Source organism: Thamnophis sirtalis, unplaced genomic scaffold (genome assembly GCF_051295495.1).
Source record: "Thamnophis sirtalis isolate CommonGarterSnake01/CBP01778 unplaced genomic scaffold, rThaSir2_p1.2 scaffold_10, whole genome shotgun sequence".
Lineage (NCBI taxonomy): Eukaryota > Metazoa > Chordata > Lepidosauria > Squamata > Natricidae > Thamnophis > Thamnophis sirtalis.
This window is the reverse complement of record NW_028261390.1, coordinates 1236232-1255241: the sequence shown is the minus strand read 5'-3', so window position 1 is coordinate 1255241 and position 19010 is coordinate 1236232. Positions and strand designations below refer to the sequence as shown.

Genomic DNA, 19010 nt, shown 5'->3' with positions numbered 1-19010 from the left:
ACCGGTTGGGTGGATTCAGGGCCAGCTCCATCCTCCGCCCCCCCGCCCCGCTCTCTCTTGCCCCAAATTTTGAAGGCGGAAGCTTCCGCGCAGCCAACCCGGGTGGGTGAGGGTCTCTAACTCTTTCTCACGAAACAGATTGGCCGGGGCTGGTTAGAACAAGCAGCAGCTTCACCAGGGCAAGACGGGGATGGGGGGGGGGGGGGGAGAGAGACTCGGTTACACCGAGGAGGCGTCCCAGGACGCGGTTATTAGCGAGCAGCCTGTCTGTGCAATCCGTTTGCCTCGCATTTTCCCGGCTCAACCTATCCGTGGATGGATGGGTGGATGGAGCTGGAATGAAAGGAAGGGAACGATAAGGAAAGGAGGGGAAAGGAGCCCCCCGCGAGCCCCGCTTTTTGCCCTGCATCCGAAAAGAGGCAGCGGGCAACCAAAGCTCTCTGCCACGGCTGCTCTAACGGACCCTGAACCTCGCACCGGTTCCGGGATCCTTTCTACTCCGGCCAGTCCGTTCTTCCAGCCCGGCGGAGCAGCGCCTGTGAACGGCGGCTCTCCCCAAGTCGGGGGAGCAGGGTGGTCGACAGTTGGGCCGGCCAGGAGACGGACTCGGGGGTCTTCCAGCCCCGAGGGACCAAGAGGGATGCCCGAAGGCCACCGCGGACACTCGCGGAGGGAAGGTGGGCGGGAGCCGCCCAGCCGTTCTTTGTTCGCCAATGAATGAACCGGGCAGCAGGAAATTACGTGAGGCGGGGATGGGGGGGTGTATAGCCGCCCGCCCACCCCCACCTCGCTTCTCACCCCTCCCCCCCAGCGCTCAGCCCTCAGAGAAGGCGGGGCGAGACCGGGGGGCGGGGCTCGGGAAGGCTCTGCCCGAGATCTCCCCCCCCCGCCCCGATTCCAACGCGTCTCGGCCGGGGTCGCCTGGAGCCGGGGATGGTCCAACCTGGCGGGGGTGGGCGGCGGGGCGGGGGGGCGGTGTTTGCTGGCTGCGCTCGCCCGCTCGCCCTTCGCTCATCAGAGGGAGACGGCGCGGAGCTGGCGGGCGGGAGGCAGGGGCGCAGCGCGGGGATGGAGGCGGACGGAGCGCGCTGGACCGGCCAAGTTTGAACCCACCCGACCCGGCCGGGCAACCAAGCCATGGCCGAGACACTGCCGGACCTCCGGACCCGCCGCGCTTCTGCCTCTCCCGGGGCTTCCGCAGCTTCTCAAGGCTTTTAGGGGAGGCGCAGGTCGGGGGTCTTCGGGGCTCGCGTCCAGCTATCTAGGTCAGGGGCAGCCGGAGGCCTCCAGAGCGGGAAAACTGGCCGAGGTTGGCCGGGCGTCATGCCGCCCCCCTGGGCTTCCCGGACCCCCGTTGGCGACCCCAAGTAGCTGGCAGGAAGAAGGGGCTCCGCAGAGAAGGCGCCCATGTTCCCGGCCGGCATGAGCGATGCGGGCAGCGGCTCTGGCAGACGCGCCCACCTCCTGGGCGACCCCGGCGGGACCTTCGAGCGGGCGCGGGACAAGGAGGCCGCCAAGGGACGCGGCGGCGGCGGAGGAGGAGGAGGCGGCGGCGAGCTCAGGGACCTGGCGGCGGGGACGTCGGCTTCCAGCGGCCCTTCCCAAGAGTGCGCCTCGGAGAGCGGCAGCCAGTCCCCCGCGGGCGAAACGGATTATTGCCGCCGGATCCTGGTGCGAGGTAAGGGCCGCCTTCGCTTCCGAGGGTCCCAGCCTAGCGACTTCAGAGGTAGGAGGGCGTTTCTGGACATCTCTCCCCCTTCCAAACCCCCGGCAGCGCCTTCTCGACTGAGCCCCCGTCTCGTCCAAAACCCCTCGCGTTTTCCAGCCTTCTTCCTCTCCAAACTCCGCCGCTTTGCGACCCCCGGGAGCCCTCCCAGCTTCGCGCCCCTCTTTCAGCCGCCCTCTGGGCCCGCGTTCCTCTTCGGGGCTTCCTCCCCCCTGTCTTCCCCCACCCCTCAAGCAATGGGGGTCTGGAGCTGGCTGCGCTCACTCTACTCCGAGGCAAAAGACCCTTTTTCGACCGGCGCCTGGTCCTTCCCACCCCGGCTCCCGCTTCGACGCTGCCTGCCAACCGATCCGGTCACGGTTCCTCCAACCGGGGGGTCCCTTTTCGGTCGCCTGCCCCCAATCCCTCCCCCCCCCCGCGCCCCATTCCATGCAGGGAGGGAAGAGCAGCCAGTCCTGGCAAGATTTCTGCTGGTGCATTTTTTGGGGGGTGGGGGGGAGTGGAGTGAAGAGGGAGGAGGGAGCTTAGGCGAAGATTTTCCCGTGTGCGTACGTGTTTGTTTGTTTGTTTATATTTGCCTTGGGATGTGTGTGGCTGTGTTGTGTAATTGAGGCTGGAAGATTTCCAGCGGCTGAAAGGGCAACTTGTGTTGGGCCAACCTTTGCGGTCGGGCAAGGAGGGAGGGGGCGCTTTGGGGGGACTCGCTCTTGCCCGCATCTGCTCTTTCTCCCCCCCCCCCAAATCATTGCCCGGGCTTCGGGGCACGGGCGCGCGCGTGTCCCCGCACCAGCCTCGTCGCAGGGAAACCGCGTCACCGCGGCCTCAGAGAGCCCAGCGCGGGGTTCTTTTCCTCCCCCCTCCCCGCTTGGGCTTCATGAAGAGAAAGACCCCCGCCCAGGTCATATCCCCCCCCACACACATCTGCCCGCTCCGGGTTGTAATTGCCTTTCGCAAACCCGGGAAATTCTTGCGCCCCGGTCCCCATCATCCTCATCAGATACGGGCCTTGGATCTCTTGGCTGGGGAGGATGGAAGCGGGAGTCCCGCTGCCCAGCATGCGGAGGTGGCAGGGGGGGGGCAAAGGGCTTTTTGCCAAGCAGCCCCTGGGTCGGTTCGGCGGAGGATCCCGATTGCGAAACCGAGCCGGAGAAAGGGAGGGGGAGAAGAAGGGGCGGGGCAGACTCCTCAAGAAGAATGGCTTGGATCTTGTGGGGGGAGGAGGAAGGTCTCTTGGGGGGGGCTCTTGGTCCTCCCCCCACCCTCGCGATCCTCTTCCAGGCCCAGATGATTTCTCCGCCCGGTTCCCGCGTCCTTTCAACCTCAGAAGAAATACCTGGCCCTGCGCTTGACCTGGCCGGACAGCACCCCCCCCACCCGAGCGCCCCCCGTTAACCCGTCAGTCCTTCCTTCTCCTTACAGGCTCCGGCCATTGGTCGTGGGAGCCCTTAGCACACCTGCTACCTTCCCGAGGTTATTTGGCCTCGCTGGTGTTCTGCGGGGGGCTGGGTCGTTTTCTGGCCTGTGCCGCCATGAGAGGGGGCTTTCTGACGTTTCAAAAATTGGGGTGGGGGGTTTCCTCGCCGTGAAATCGGCCCCCAAAGCAGGTGGACTCTCGGAGGGGAGGCCGACGCAGCCTTTGGGCGTTGGGCTTAAGGTTTCCTTCCCCGTTGCTTGGTTCTCGGGTGAAATTAGGGGGGGGGGGGAGTGGCGGTCGGAGGGGCTATTGGCTGGACCCCCGCAAGGGACCCCAAGAGAGCTGCGGAGACCGGAGGTCCGGGGAGGGGCGGCCTCTTCGCTGCTCAGGCCGCGACGCGTCTGAATTGTCCTTTTCGGACACCCTCCAAATTGCAACCTCTATTTCAGTGAGATATTTACCGCGTTTTGGGGGGGGGGGATTTGTTTACAAATGCGAGGTTGATAATTTGGCAGGTCGTATTTTACACGGATGGAGAGAAAAATCCTGGAAGACGGAGGAGCTAAAATACGCCCTTTGTGTGCAGAGTGCCGGTTGAAAGGCAAGGAGAATAGAATTATTATTACTAGTAGTGCGGCTAGTAGTCATAATTCTATAGTAATCGTAGTATTTATTAGCTGCACAACTATCGTATGAAGGAAGAATCAAGGAAGAGAATTACTACCGTGGTAGTAATCCTAGTGTAGTCATAATATAGCTAATAGTTATACTATCAATAGCTAGTATGCTATTAATTATTACTGATGCTAGTAGTAGTAGTAGTATTTCTCTACTAGCATTAGTAGCATTTATTAGCCGCCTAAGCATAATACGAAATAAAAGGAAATAAAGAGAAAGGCCCCCGTGTCCTTTTGGGACTAAAATTGTTGCTGGCGGTTGTTGTGCAAAGGGAAACGGGCGAAAAGCGGGGCTGGCCCACAGTTTCCCAGCGCCGAAGGCCGCCTCCGCTTCTCTTCCGTTTCTCCATCAGAATTTGGGGAGAGGCAGAAGTGGAGAGAAGGTTGACCACAGGCGTCTCTAACTAACTAAAACCGGCCTCCCTTCGGCGGCTTTTCAAGGCCGACCTCCGGCTTCTCTTTCCCTTCCTTTCCCTTCCAAACAAGGCTGGACAGGGGGGCTGGAGAGAAAGCGGCGGAGGGGACCCCCCCAAGCCAGGCTTGCCCGCGCTCCTTCCCACGAGGCCTCTTTCGGGCACCGGCAAGCGGGATCCCGCAGAATTTCCCCTCGGCCTTCTCGGGCTAGGCCAGTCGCCGCTCTGACGGCCTCCCTCCCTCCCTTTCTCTCGCCGAAGAGGCTTACTCGGGAGTAAAGGGCTCCCGAGCGCCCTTCGGATTTAAGGCGGCCGATCCGGTGCCCCCCCTCACCCCGGAGGCCGCCTGAATATCTGGGATTTTTCCTCTTTTCTCACCCCAAATGTGTCGCCTGGCCGGGGTTCTGCCCTCTTCAATTTCCCCGCCTGACGCCCCCTCCTCAACCGTTTATTTCCCTCTTCCAGGCCTTCCCCACGACCAAAAAAATAACAATCATAAAATCAGGTTCTTGGGTCGTTTGAAAAACGCAAAAAGTCGAAAAATCCGTTCTTCTTCTTCCTTGGCGCTTCGGAGGCGACTCGCGGTTGAAATCCGGCCGCCGTTTCCCTCGCCGGAAACCTTCGGACAGCCTCGCGGGGGGGGAGAGGAATAATCCGTGCGTGGATCCGGCGGCTCAGCCTTCCGATCCCGTGATTTTCGTGGGATCCGTGGCGCGGCGTCGGCCTCGGAAAACGGGGCGCTTCTGCGGCCTTAATCCTTGGAGGGTTTTTTTCCGCGGCCTTCATTGACTAGGAGACGCGTTTGGGGGGATTCCCACGCGGGAAGCGGTACGTGCAGCCTCCCCTTTCAGTCGCCGACGCGGGTGACAATACCTCCTGTCTTTATCCAATTTATCTTCGATATTTTATTTTTATTTTTAAATATCCGGCTTGGATAGCCTCCCGGCTCGCGGCCAGTGACTCTCCACAAAGCCAAAACCAAATCGTTCATATGACACAACAAAGGGATTTTAGAGGAAAGTAGGTAGCCAGTTTAATAATCCCCGAGTTTTCTGGGTGCCCAACAGGTCGGGTGGCACAACCAGCTTTTTGAGGGATGGTGGGATGGATAGTCAAAAGGGAGGAAAACAGACCCCTCTGAGGTTAGTGGTGGTAGGGGGGACAGAAACGATTCTATAAAGGAGGCAGCAGAGGGAAGGCCCACCTCCGGCACCCGCCTGGCCTCTCTAAAAGATGAAACCCACAACGCGCCCTAGATCTGAAGGAGAGTCCAATGTAATTGGGGAGAACGGACGCCCCCCCCCCCCCCAATAACCGGGCCACAATAGAGCTTGAAAAGTCCAAAACAGCAGCTAGAATTAGACCCGGAACCGAGCAAATGCGTAACCAAGGGACGAATAAAAGGGGCCCCTGTTTAGTTCTAATTTCTCTTTTCTGCAGCCCCAAATCTCCTCGGCTTCCCCTCCCCCCCCCGCAAAAGCTCCCCCCAGAGGAGGAAGAGAGGGGTTAGGAGAGAGGGAGCAGAGGGGAGGAAAAGAGTAGGGGAGAGAGAAAGGGTGGAAAGAGGAGAGAGGAGAAGGGGAAAGGAAGGGGAAGTAGAGAAGAGAGGGATGGCAGAGGGAAGAAAGGAAGGAGGGAAGAGAGGAGAGAGGGAGAGGAGGCGGGGCCGCGGTGGAATAGGGTGTAATCTGGGGTATGGAAAGCAGAAGAGCAGATGAGAGTCGATGATAAGAGGGACTGATATAATATTGAATAACACAAAATAGTATCCGCCAAGATTGAATGGCATACTTGTGGTTACTTGTAAGAAAATAAAAATTCATACAGTAAATGCCAGAGCAGTGAACTGCTTCCCCCAGCTCTCCAGCTGCTGCCCGCGGCGGCTTCCTCGGCCTACGGGGCCGTCTCTTGCCGGACAGGGTCGCCCAGGATGGGTTTCCTTGAAGGCCCGAGGCTGCGCCTGGCTAAAGGGCAGCGGTGGGCTTCGGCCCTTGGGCGCCCTTCAAAGCCAGGCTCTTGGGGAGGTTGCGGAGGGCTCGGTCCAAGGGGAATGGGGTGGCTCGCCGGCTTGTGTGGGGGGTGGCGAGGAGAAACAAGCAGGAGGAGGAGAGGGAGGAGAAGGGGAAGGAGAAAGAGAAGGAGATACAGAAGAGAAGAAAACGGGGAAGGAGAAGAAGGGAAGGAGAAAGAGAAAGGAATGCAGAAGAGGAGGAGAGGAGGAGGAGGGGGCCCGATTCAATAGGTTGCTGCTGGCCAAAAGGCACCCAGACACTCGCCACAACTTGCGGGGAAAACGAAGGGGACAGCGAATCGCTCTGGGGAGCCACGGCGGGCAATTCCCCCCCACACAAAATATGCGGGTTGGGGAAATTGCGTCCTTGGCGGGCATTTTCATTGCCGGAGAAGCTGTTGGGGGAAGGGGGCGCGGGGAGGGCTCGGCTGGGGCTGCAGTCGGTTTTTTAAAAATGTCTCCTCCTTCACTTTAGCCACGAGACCCCGCAGAAAAGGAAAGGACCCCGCGAGCCGCCCCTGGGCGCCCCCCCGAGAAGGCCCGGAGTTTTCCCCGCAAAAGAGGCGCTCTTCCTTTCCGCGACTCCCCGGGCCTCCCTTCTCGCAGCACTCGGCGCCCCGAGAAACGAGCGCCGCTTCCCGGAGGAGCCTGGCTGGGACCCCAGACCCTTCCCCCAGCCCCGCACACTCGGCCTCCGAGCCTGCCGGGCCCCTGGAGGGGGCTCCTCTGTGGGGGGAGCCCTTCGCACCCGGAGCCCATCTCGCCGCCTCCAGGGCCCCGCCAAGGCTCGGCAGGAACAAAGGCTTGTGAGAGGGGTCGGGGAGGGGCGGATCCGCCGCGAGGGTCGCCAACCGGCGCGGCTCTTGCGGGCCTGGGCGCGGGCCCGCCGCCTCCTGGACCGAATTCCAAGCTGCCCGCCGGGCCTCCTCGGCCCTTCTCCCGACCGCTTCTCTTGGGGGCCGGATCGGTGGATTCAGACGCCCCTCGGCAGCTCCCAGGACCCCTCAAAGAAGCAGAAGGGCGCTTTCCCCTTGCTAAAATCGGCGGTGGCATCCCCCCCTCCCCCGCCGGGGCCTTTTCTGTCTTGGCGTTTCCTTCCTTCCTTCCTTCCTTCCTTCCTTCCTCCCTCTCTTCTTCCCTTCCCATTCCTCCTCTAATTATATTTTCCCTTCTTCCTCCCTGTTCCTTTTTTCTCCTTCCTTCCATCCTTCCTTCCATTATAATTTTCAATTCTTTCTCCCTGTTCCCTTTTCTCTTTTCCTTCCTTCCTTACTTCCCTCCCTCCTTCCTTCCTTCCATTATAATTTACCCTTCTTTCTCCCTGTTCCTTTTTCTCTTTTCTGTCCTTCCTTCCTTCTTTCCTTCCTTCTTTCCTTCCTTCCATTATAATGTTTAAATCTTTCTCCCTGTTCCTTTTTCTTTTTTCCTCCCTCCCTTCCTTCCTTCCTTCCCTCCTTCCTTTCATTATAATTTACCCTTCTTTCTCCCTGTTCTTTTTTCTCTTTTCCTTCCTTCCTTCCTTCCTTCCTTCCTTCCATTATAATTTTCCTTCCCCCCCTGTTCCTTCTTCTCTTTTCCTTCCTCCATCCCTCCCTTTAATTATATTTTTCCCTGTTCCTTTTTCTCCTTCCTCCTTTCCCTCCTTCCCTCCCTCCTTGGCAGAAAAGAAGATAAGAGATCGAGGTGCAGAGACCAACCCAGTAGGAACCACCCTAGGTTCTTCCCAGGTGCAGCCCCGTTCCTTGGGGGGGGGGGGGATTCTCTTGCGCGGCCCCTCTAAAGCTTGTGCAAGAGATCTTCCCCTTGCAAGCTTCCTAGGCTGCGAATTCCTTTGAGATCCCTCCGCCATTTGCAGCTCTGAACTCAGAAAGGAGAAGGGACAGCTCTCAGTTTATTTATCTGTTTATTATTTAGTTATTTATTAAATTTGTTGGCCGCCCATTTCTTGGCAGGGTTTATTCCTAGAGAGCGGGAAAGGTGGGAATAAAATAAAAACAAGTCCCACTCACAGTCGAAATCCAGGCGTCCCTGAGAATCTGGGGGTGTATTTTCTCTCCGGCAAAAAAAAGGGGGAAAAAAGGCTCACAATTCTTAAGGCAGAATTCACGTTTCTAAATCGTAATCGCCACACTAAATATTCTCTTTTCGAGAGTTAGGGAACCGCGGCTGGAGGGGTTTCAGCTGCGACCCAAAATATTGTGTGTGTGTGTGTGTGTGTGTGTGTGTACGTAGACACCTTGGATACTACTTCCATTTAGTGCAAAGACTTTTTCTGTTTCTTTCTTTCTTTCTTTCTTTCTTTCTTTCTTTCTTTCTTTCTTTCTTTCTTTCTTTCTTTCTTTCTTTCTTTCTTCCTCGTATCCGTTACTTCCTGTCGGTTTATTTCGATGCCTTTTATCAATATAGGCGCGCGGGCGCGGGGATAGGTTATTTATCTGTTTGTTTGTTTTATTTGGCGAGGAAAATATTAGCAGGGCGAAGACGGGGTGGGGGAGGGGGGGCTCTCTTTTTTCCGCCGCCCCCGCCCCCGCCCCCGCCCTTTGACGAAAATGGCGATTGAAGGAATTCATTGGCAACTCTTCCATCGCGGATTTATTTCTGATGGGCTGATACGCGCGGCGGCCTGGATCGCAAACGCAGATTCTTTTTTGGGGGGGTGGGGGGGATTTGAAACGTTTATTTGCAACCGTGCGTAGCTTTCGGAGAACTTGGAGGCGGACGTTAGAAACGGGGGGAGGGGGCTGTTTTTCCTTCTCCCCGGTTTGAATAAAAAAAACAAAATTATTTCAAGATTTTCTTCAAAAAAAAAATTTGCAGGACGTGTTTCCCTGAATGGCCCCCCTCTTTTACCCTGCGCCAGAGATATTTCAGAGGATATTTCGATGTGGAAAGGCGTCGTTTTGTAAACCGGTTTCTTAAGGAACTACCTGTTATTTTTCAGAGGAGAGATCGTGCGCACCCCACGGAAGATTTATACACATCTGTGTATAATGCGGGGTTTACAAGAGGGCCTATCTCAACTGACATAAATAAAACACGCAGAATTAAGCCAAGAACCCATCCGGCAGTTACGAATCGGGGCCAACCCGCGCCTCTACACTTGCATTCAAACGGCCTCACTCCTATCCCGGGTCTGTTTTGCGTTTTTGTCTTGGGGAAACTCGCCTTTCCCCCTACGGGGAATATTGTTGCATTTCGTCCAGAGTCTCTAGATATGAGGTGGGGGGCTGGCCTCATATAAATACTATAAATACTGCAAATGAATGAAAATGAATGGATGAATGCTCGGAGCTTTAGGAAGTCAAGATAAACTATAATATTCAAATCTGAAATGGATAAACGCTCCTTCACTTCCACCCGGGGCGAGTTGCATAAAGTAGATCTTGCAGCGGCAAATTAGGGTTAGGCCTGGTTAGGCCTCGGAAGGGAGACCACCAGGAAACCAATTCCCACGCCTACTTGCCCCAGCGTGGGGAATTCGAAGCAGGAACACGAGACTGGGCCGCCAGGGGAAGATGCCCCCACCCAAGGGATTAATTGCTAACCATGGGAGGCTTTTTTAAAAAATCGGAGGGATTCGGACTGACCCTTCTCGCTTGCCCGTTTCAGAAAAAACCAGCCCCTCTAACAAGAGAGGGCAGGGAAGCCGCCCCGGGAAGGGGGTCTCCCCCGCCGTCGCCCTCCGCCCCAGGCTCCGAGACGCGATTCCGAAAACGTATTTCTCATTCCTGGGTGGATTACGGTGGATTAGTGAGGTGGTGAGCAGTTGGCTTGTTGGGACCAACGAAGTCACCAAGAGTCGCCTCTATATTGTTGGTTAATGGCCTCCATTTTTGCCTTGCATTTAAGGGGCGTTCAGTAAAGCCCCCCCCCCCCCCGCCATGGGATCGACATGCAGATCTTTTTTAAAGGCTGGATCCCCGCCACAAGATCAGAAAGCCAAGGAAAAAGGGCTGGGGCGAAATTCGTGCCTGGAACACGCGCTTCCATTCATTCAGATTCCCCCCGATTTAGCAGATCAGGGATCCAGACTAGAAGATCCATTGTGTGTGCGTGCGTGCGTACGTGCAAAATCCGTTTGCCTTCGAAACCGCTGGGGTAGTGGTTTGGTAGCGCAGCAGATCCTAGGCAAACGGATTTTGCACGCACGTGCACGCACACACGCACACGCACATGCACACACACAATCTCCTGGTCTGGATCCCCGGTCTGCTAAATCGGGGAGAATCTGGCTGAAAAGAACGGGTGGCGGGAAGGCAGGTGTCAAAATCGAAACCAGAATTTCGGTTAATATTTGTGGATAGTAAGAACTGATGGTGGGCTGATTCTGAGCTATCAAGCCAGTGTTGAGACTTAGAGATATTATATAGCACCAGATAGTTAATAATAATAGATAATAACGCCAGATAATAATAACAGTAGGTAATTAATAATGGCAGATCTTAATACCTGGTAGAATGGGAATGGTAATGGTAGAAAATATTAGTGGAAAATAATGCCAGATATTGTAGTAATCAATTATAATGTAGTAGGTAGATAGTAAGAGTCATTTTTCTGCTGGCTGGAGAATTCTGGGAGTTGAAGTCCACAAGTCTTAAAGTTGCCAACTTTGGGAACCACTGGCCTAGAGCAAAGAAGGACCAGGGGGGGGGGATATGAGAGCAGGATTCCGATATCTGAGGGGCTGCCCCAAAGAAGAAGAGGGGGGTCAACCTATTCTCCAAAGCCCCTGAAGGCAGGAAATGAAAGAACGGAGGGAAACTAAACAAGGAGAGAAGCAGCGTGGAATTAAGGAGTTAACACTTCCTAACAGTGAGGACAATTAACCAGTGGAACAGCTTGCCACCAGAAATCGTGGATGCTCCCAACACCTGGACAGCCACCTGCCTGAAATGCTATAGTGTCTCCTGCTTGAGCAGTGGGCTGGATTGGATGGCCTCCAAGGACCCTTCCAGTTCTTATTCCCAATTGATTGATTGATTGATTCTAATCTCACCGGCTCAGGGTTGACTCAGCCTTCCATCCTTCCGAGGTGGGTGAAATGAGGATGCGGATTGTTGTTGTTGGGGGCGATACGCTGACTCTGTAAACTGCTTAGAGAGGGCTGAAAGCCCTATGAAGCGGTATATAAGTCTAACTGCGATTGCTAGATAGATAGATAGATAGATAGATAGATAGATAGATAGATAGATAGATAGATAGATAAATAGATAGATAGACAGACAGAGAGACAGACAGACAGACAGACAGATGATAAACAGATATAATGCATGGATGGATGATAGATAGATAGATAGATAGATAGATAGATAGATAGATAGATAGATAGATAGATAGATGATAAATATAGATAGATAGATAAGAGCCGAGGTGGCGCAGTGGTTAAATGCAGCACTGCAGGCCACTTCAGCTGACTGCTATCTGCAGTTTGGTGGTTCTAATCTCACCGGCTCAAGGTTGACTCAGCCTTCCATCCTTCCGAGGTGGGTGAAATGAGGACCTGGATTGTTGTTGGGGGCGATATGCTGACTCTTTAAACCGCTTAGAGAGGGCTGAAAGCCCCATGAAGCGGTATATAAGTCTAACGGCTATTGCTATCGCTATTGGGGTAGCCTCCTCTTCTCTGAAAAGGGGTGGGGGCTTAAGAAAGAACCCGAGGCTAAAAATGGTTCCAAATAAGTTGATGGGGACAGTTTCATCTCCTGGTGGCCTCCTTTCCCAGCATTTCCCAGCTCCGCCCTCACTAGGCTTTGAAGCTCAGGCAAGGTCAGCTGGGGGCTTTGGAAAGAGCCGGAAGCCTCTCTGGACACCGTCACCGTCCAGTCGGCTTTCCACTGTGTTTCAGAAGGAGATTGACAAGCAACCAAAATGTGATCATGTGACTGGGGGGGGGAAGACAGGTGATTGAACTTTGAAACTGTGCTGTAAGTGGCTCTAGGGAGGTCCGTCGTAACCCTGAATGGTCACTAAGTGAGGGGTTTCGAGGACTCCCTGCGATCGAAAGACAAGGGGGGTGTTGCGTTGTGTTGTCGATTCTCCTCCATCGCTGCGTTTGTGTGTTTCAAGCCCCTCTCCCTGCCCAGTGCTCTCCTCTTGACCCCTGGACTGAGCTGGCTGCACAAACTCCTGCCTTGGCTCTGTTTTGGTCCCGGTCAGTTTCTCTCTTTCACACGATTTGAACTCCCAGGGAGCCGGGGGATGAGGTCAGAGGCTGGAGGCCAGTGGAGATAGGAAGGGCCCTTCTCTGACTTCTCCAGCTGCTCTGCCCCATTTGGGGGGTGGGGGCTCTCTCTCCTGCTCTGGCTGGCAATGAGCAAAGGAGACCAGCCCCCACATTTGACAGAGAGCCTCCTCCTTCTCTTCTTCCTCCTCTTCCTCCCTTCTCCTCCTCTTCCTTCCCCTTCTCTTCCTCCTGCCCCTCCTCCCTCTTTTCTTTCTCCTCCTCTCCCTTGCCATCCCTCTTCCTCCTTCTCTTCTATCCCCTCTTCCTTCTCCTCTTTCTCCTCATCCTCCTCTTCTTCCCTCTTTTCCTCCTCCTCCTCCCTTCTCCTTCCTTCTCCCCCTCTTCCTTCTCCTTTTCTTCCTCCTGCATTCTCTCTTTCTGCTCCTGCTCCTCCCCTCCCTCTCTTCCTCCTTCTCTCGTCGCTTTCTCCTTCTCTTCCTCCTCCTCTCCCCTCACTTCCCCCTTCCCCCATCTATTTCTCTCTCTCCTTCTTCTCTTCCTCCTTCCCCCTCTCTCCTTCTCTTCCTCTTCCTCTCCCTTCTCTTCCTCCTCCCCCCGTCTCTTTCTCCTTCTTCTCTTCCTCCTTCCACCGTCTCTCCTTCTCCTTCTCTTCCTCTTTCTCCCCCCTCTCTTCCTCTTTCTTTTCCTCCTCCCTCTCCCTTCCGTCTCTTTCCTCTCCTCCTCTTCCTCCTCCCCCCCCCCCACATACTGATTTTTGTGCCCTCCAGATTTTTTGGAACTAGGGAAATGCTCCCCCCACTCCGAGGGTCCTGATCCTCCCCCCCACATCCAGGTGTGCAAGGATAGGCAAGGTTGCCTTGGCAGGATCCTGTCTCCCCTTCCGCCCAGCCCTGACCCACAGCCTGGGGGTCTTGGCCCTGCACAGGGCTTGCGATCCTCCGCCTGATATCGGCTTCCTGCACCTCCATCCTTACCTGCCCTGGAGTTGGTTCAGGGCTGTTTATTCTGGAAGCTTCTTTCGGGCTTCCATCCCACCTTCGCCCGCTGAGCCAATCCAGCTCTTCTCCTGGGCTTTCCCACAATGCCCCATTGCTAAAATGCAGAAGGTGGGCCAGCTCCAGCGTCCTGCCACATCGGGGGATGTAATCCACAGGCGGTCCTCGTCTTACGACAGTTCGTTGAGTGACTGTTCAAAGTTACGACAGTCCCTAAAAAAATGGTCAGCCTGACCGTTTTTCACCCTCATGAGCATGGGCCCCTCCCTCCCCCCAGGGTCAAGTGACCAAACCCCCCAACTGCTTGCCCATTGACTCATATTTGGGAGGGGTGGTCCCTTTGAACGACCGTCCCATTTTATGGCGTTTCTTGCCGCAGCGGTCAAGCGAATCCCCGCCGTTGTTAAGCTAGCAGCACCGTCGTTAAGGGAGTTTGGTTTCCCCGTTGGCTTTGCTTGTCGGAAGGCTGCAGGGGTCGTAAGTGTGAAAAATGGTCATAAATCCCTGTTTTGAATGCCATGGCGACTTTGAATGGTCACTAAACAAAACTCAAGGACTGCCTGAAGTTACTGTATCCCAGAGTTTCCCCCCCCCAAAAAAATAACCTCATCGTAGAATCTTCCTCACATTCTGTCTTAGCTGTTCTAGAAGAAGCTTTGATCTTTGACTCTTGCTAGAAATCCCCCCAAATGCCACATCATCCCCTCCACCCAGAACACGCAGCTCTTCTGGCAAAGGAAGGACGGACTATACGGACAGCCCCTGATCTGAAATGGGAGAGGGTCTCCTGCTTGAGCAGGGGGTGGACTAGAAGACCTCCAAGGTCCCTTCCAACTCTGTCTCTTCTCTTCTCTTCTGTTCCATATTTCTATTCTATTCTATATTTTATTTTATTCTATTCTATATTATTCTATTCCATATTATTCTATTCTATTTCCTATTCTATTTCCTATTCTATTTCCTATTCTATTTCCTATTCTATTTCCTATTCTATTTCCTATTCTATTTCCTATTCTATTTCCTATTCTATTTCCTATTCTATTCTGTTCTACTCTATTCCATTCCATTCTATATTCTATATTCTATATTCTATATTCTATATTCTATATTCTATATTCTATATTCTATATTCTATATTCTATATTCTATATTCTATATTCTATATTCTATATTCTATATTCTATATTCTATATTCTATATTCTATATTCTATATTTTATTCTATTCTATTCTATTTTATTCTATTTTCTTTTCTATTCTACATTATTCTATACTATTTCCTATTCTATTCTATTCTATTCTATTCTATTCTATTCTATATTTTATTTTATTTTATTCTATATTATTCTATTATTTTATTCTATTCTATATAATTATTCTACTCCATTCCATTCTATTCTTTTCTATATTCTATATTTTATTTTATTCTATTCCATTCTATTCTATTTTCTATTCTATTCTATTCTATTCTATATTATTCTATTCTATTCCCTATTCTATTCTATTCTGTTCTACTCTACTCCATTCCATTCCATTCCATTCTATTTTATTCTATTCTTTTCTATATTCTATATTCTATATTCTATATTCTATATTCTATATTCTATATTCTATATTCTATATTCTATATTCTATATTCTATATTCTATATTCTATATTCTATATTCTATATTCTACATTCTATATTCTATATTATTCTATTCTATTCTATAATTTTCTATAACTTTCAATTTTATGTTTTACTATTCTATTCTACATTTTAACTTGAGTTTGCAATCGAAGTTCATATGGTGTGTAACCTTGTGGGGGACACACACTCACGCACTCTGCTGACAAGTAAAACAGAGGCCCGTTTATTCCTGTACAAGCTTAGGCCAGAATATATTTACAACGAAGTGTACTTACAAGCCTTTCTGTGAAAATATCCCAGTCCTCCCTTCACCATGAAAGCTGGCTGGGTGAACTTTGAACCAGTCATTTTCTCTCAGCCCACCAGCCCACCTCGCAGGGCTGTTGTCGTGGGGGGGAAAGGAGGCAGAAGGACTCTGAGTGATGTTTGCCACCTTCAGTTACATATTAAAAAATAATAAAGGCAGGATAACACATGTAAAAATTTTTTTAAAAAGTACACTAAGAGTACTCGGCTGAAGGTGTAAAACCAGATGTAAGTGCTTCAATATTCTGCTTTGCATTTTCATTAATGCTTGAAAAATGTTTAGATCCGCTTTGTCCTTCCTTCCTTCCTTCCTTCCTTCCTTCCTTCCTTCCTTCCTTCCTTCCTTCCTTCCTTCCTTTTTTCCTCCCACTTTCCCCTCTCTTTCTCTTTCTTCTTTTTCTTTCTCTTTCTCTTCTTCCTCTTTCCCTTTCTCTTTCTTTCTTTTTCTTTTTCTTTTTCTCCCTCCCTCTCTCCCTCCCTCACAACCTACATAGCTCAGGATTGCTAACAGATTTTCCTATCTATTTTTTTCCTGTTTTGTGATTCTTCGTGACCCCTCCGTTTCGCCATATGCCAAGCCCGCCTGTCCTCCACTGTCTCCCGGAGTTTGCCCAAATTCAGATTTTTTTGTGGGGAGCCTATGTAACCATCTCCTCCTCTGCCGTCCCCTCCCCCTTTGGCCTTCCATCTTTCCCAACCTTGGGGGGTCTTCTCTTCTCCTTTGTTGGCCAAAGCATTTGGGCTTCAGCTTCAGGATCTGCCCTTCCGAAGGACAGTCGGGGTTGATTTCCTTTAGGATCTACTGATTGGATCTATTGCAGTCCAAGGGAATACAAGAATCCTTCTTCTTCTTCTTCTTCTTCTTCTTCTTCTTCTTCTTCTTCTTCTTCTTCTTCTTCTTCTTCTTCTTCTTCTTCTCATCCTCCTCCTCCTCCCTTCTCCTTCTCCCCCTCCTTCTCCCTTCTCCTCCTTCTCCTTCTTCCTCCTCCTTCCTCCTTCTTCTTCTCCTCCTCCTCCCTTCCTTCTCCCCTTCCCTCCACCTTCTCCTTCTTCTTCTCCTTCCTTCTTCCTCCTCCTCCCTCCTCCTCCTTCTCCTTCTTCTCCTTCTTCCTTCTTCCTCCTCCTCCTTTCTCCTTCTTCTTCTCCTCGTCCTTCCTTCCTTCCTCCCCTTCCCTCCACCTTCTCCTCCTCCTCCTTCCTTCTTCTTCCTCCTCCCTTCTCCTCCTCCCTTCCTTCTTCCTCCTCCTCCTCCCTCCTCCTCCTCCTTCCTTCTTCCTCCCTCCTCCTCCTCCTTCTCTCCCTCCCCCCTCTTTACCTGCCCCTCTCCCTCTCCAGCAGACCCAAGTCCTGTCTATGGGCTGCCTCTCCCTGCAGCTGCATTGCTTGGCAATCCTCAGGGGGTGGGGTTACATTTTCTCTCCATTTCTCTGCTTGGAAATCTTTTAGCTTTTATCCCAGGGCTTCCCAAATGACCCCAAATTGGGTAAAAGTGGTCTTTCTTTAGTAATGTCACACAAACTCATCACAACAGGGATACTTCAGTTGAAGTGTTTTGCCTACATTGGCTAAAAAGCTCTTTTGGGTAATCAAAAAAAAGAAGAAGAGAGAGACAGAAAGAAACAGCTTGAGAAATATTGTTTTATTTCTACAAAGCTGACAAGCCACTCAGGTGATTCTCTGCAGATTCATTTGATGGTCTGACACCAAAAAAAACACACACTCTGTGTGTGTGTGTGTGTGTGTGTAATACAGGGGGAAAAACATTAGAAAGCTGAGACAGTGAGAGAAAGGTAAGTAGAGAGAAGGAAGGAAGGAAGGAAGGAAGGAAAGAAAAAGAAAGAAAGAAAGAAAGAAAGAGAGAGAGAGAGAAAGAGCAAGAGAGCACGACACAATGATTTCTGGTTTCCCCCCACCCCCTAGGGCACCAGATTGCAAAAATAATACAATCTCAACCTTTTGCTTTGCATTTCACAACATTTGACCCATTTCTGTACTAAAAACAACATTCTACTCATCAAAAATCTAAAATCAACATTTTTGTCTTTTCCCCCAGTTTTGAGCAAAAAGTCCAGAAATGGTTTCCAAGTAAAATTAATCCTTGGATAAATTGTACTCCTTAATTAAAATGGTCAGTTTCATCCCCTCTCTGTTATTTATTTGCCTGTTACATCTCACCAATCAAGCAGCTATGGGCAGCTTACAGAACATAAAAAGATAGATAGAAAAGCAATTTAAAAGTTAGAATTATAAAATCCCAAAAAAAACCTCTTACAGTAATTCGGTTGCCTTTATCATCCATTCTGCCTCTTTCCATTTTTGTGCATTTAAGATTCTTGCCATTGTTATCATACAGAAGAACCAAAATTTTCTTTCAAGTTCCTTATCCGTCAAGCCTAAAAGGAAAACGTCCAGTTTCACTTTTTATATTTATTTTAAGAATCTTCGGAATTAAAGGGAAAATATGATCTTTGTGTTTCTTTGCTTTAATGCAATTCCCCCGGAGATGATAAAACGCAACCTTTCCAACCTACATTTCCAACTATTTTATACGTTTTTTGACAATTTCTCGGGTGTTCAATGCCATCTTCTTATTAAAAAAAAATCTTTCAAATGATAATTCAGTGCAAATCTCAATCCATTCTTCCACATGTTTTCCCACTGATCAATCTTTATTTTGCAACCAACCACTGGATCGGAGAATTTTTAACATACTCAGTTTCCAAGTTCAGTTTCAACAACCATTTCCAAGCCCTATCAAAACACACATTGATCCCTGCAGTTCAATTTCAAACTTACTTTCTGTCTACGCTTCTCCTATCGAGGTTAAATCTTTATTTTAATTGTAAACATGTGAATAGATCCATCCGCCCCAAGCCTCAAATTTTCTTTCCACTTCAAGTTCATCTTTCGTAAAACAGCGAAATGAGCGGCAGACCAGTTTAATAAATAAAATTAAATCAATAAAACATTGTATTTCACCATAGGTCCACCAAATTGGCTTTATTACCATTGCTTTTGTAAACGAATGCTTCTTAGGGTGACAATCCAAAAGCTATTTTAGGAGAGAGGCTTGTTTTTTTATTTAATCCTAAACTCTTAGCATGGCACGCCTAACATAATAATTCTTAAAATTTGCATTCCCTTTGTCTTTATCATACTACCACCTTAATTTAATATTTTATTGTATATTGTACTATGCAAGTATAAGTACATGATACTTACATATACACAAATTTGTTTAAATAGAGCATCAGAAGATAAATATATTTATACTGTGTGTATATAATCTAGAAACAGACATACAATACATACCTATTGCTGATGCTCTACTTAAACATTTTTATATTTGTAATGTGTAATGTGTTTTGTTATTGTTTTACATCAGTGATTGCGTGTTCTCTGTAGATATAATATGCTAAATAAAATAATGAAATAATCATGTCACAAATAGGTGTGCCACTTAACTCTGAAATCATGGCGCTCCAAATTTAAAACCTCTTATTTTTCAAGTCCCTCCATCCAAACAGAACAGCAAGACTTAAAATACAATTTTAAATCTGGTAGATCCAAATCTCCCCCCTCTTTAGCATCCTGCAACAATTTATATTTAATTCTCAGGTCTCCCCCCGCCACCTTGCCATTTAACAGAAATCTC

The 19010-nt window shown here is 50.6% G+C and overlaps 1 protein-coding gene across 1 annotated transcript in view; it reads left to right on the top strand.

Moving 5' to 3' along the window:
* The first annotated feature begins 907 nt into the window (after positions 1 to 907).
* Positions 908 to 19010, top strand: part of LOC148043709 (ventral anterior homeobox 2b-like) — a 31650-nt gene continuing 13547 nt past the window's right edge. The window contains 1 exon segment of the mRNA XM_087723714.1: positions 908 to 1678. Within this exon segment, the coding sequence (XP_087579840.1) occupies positions 1408 to 1678 (271 nt within the window). The 5' untranslated portion in view covers positions 908 to 1407.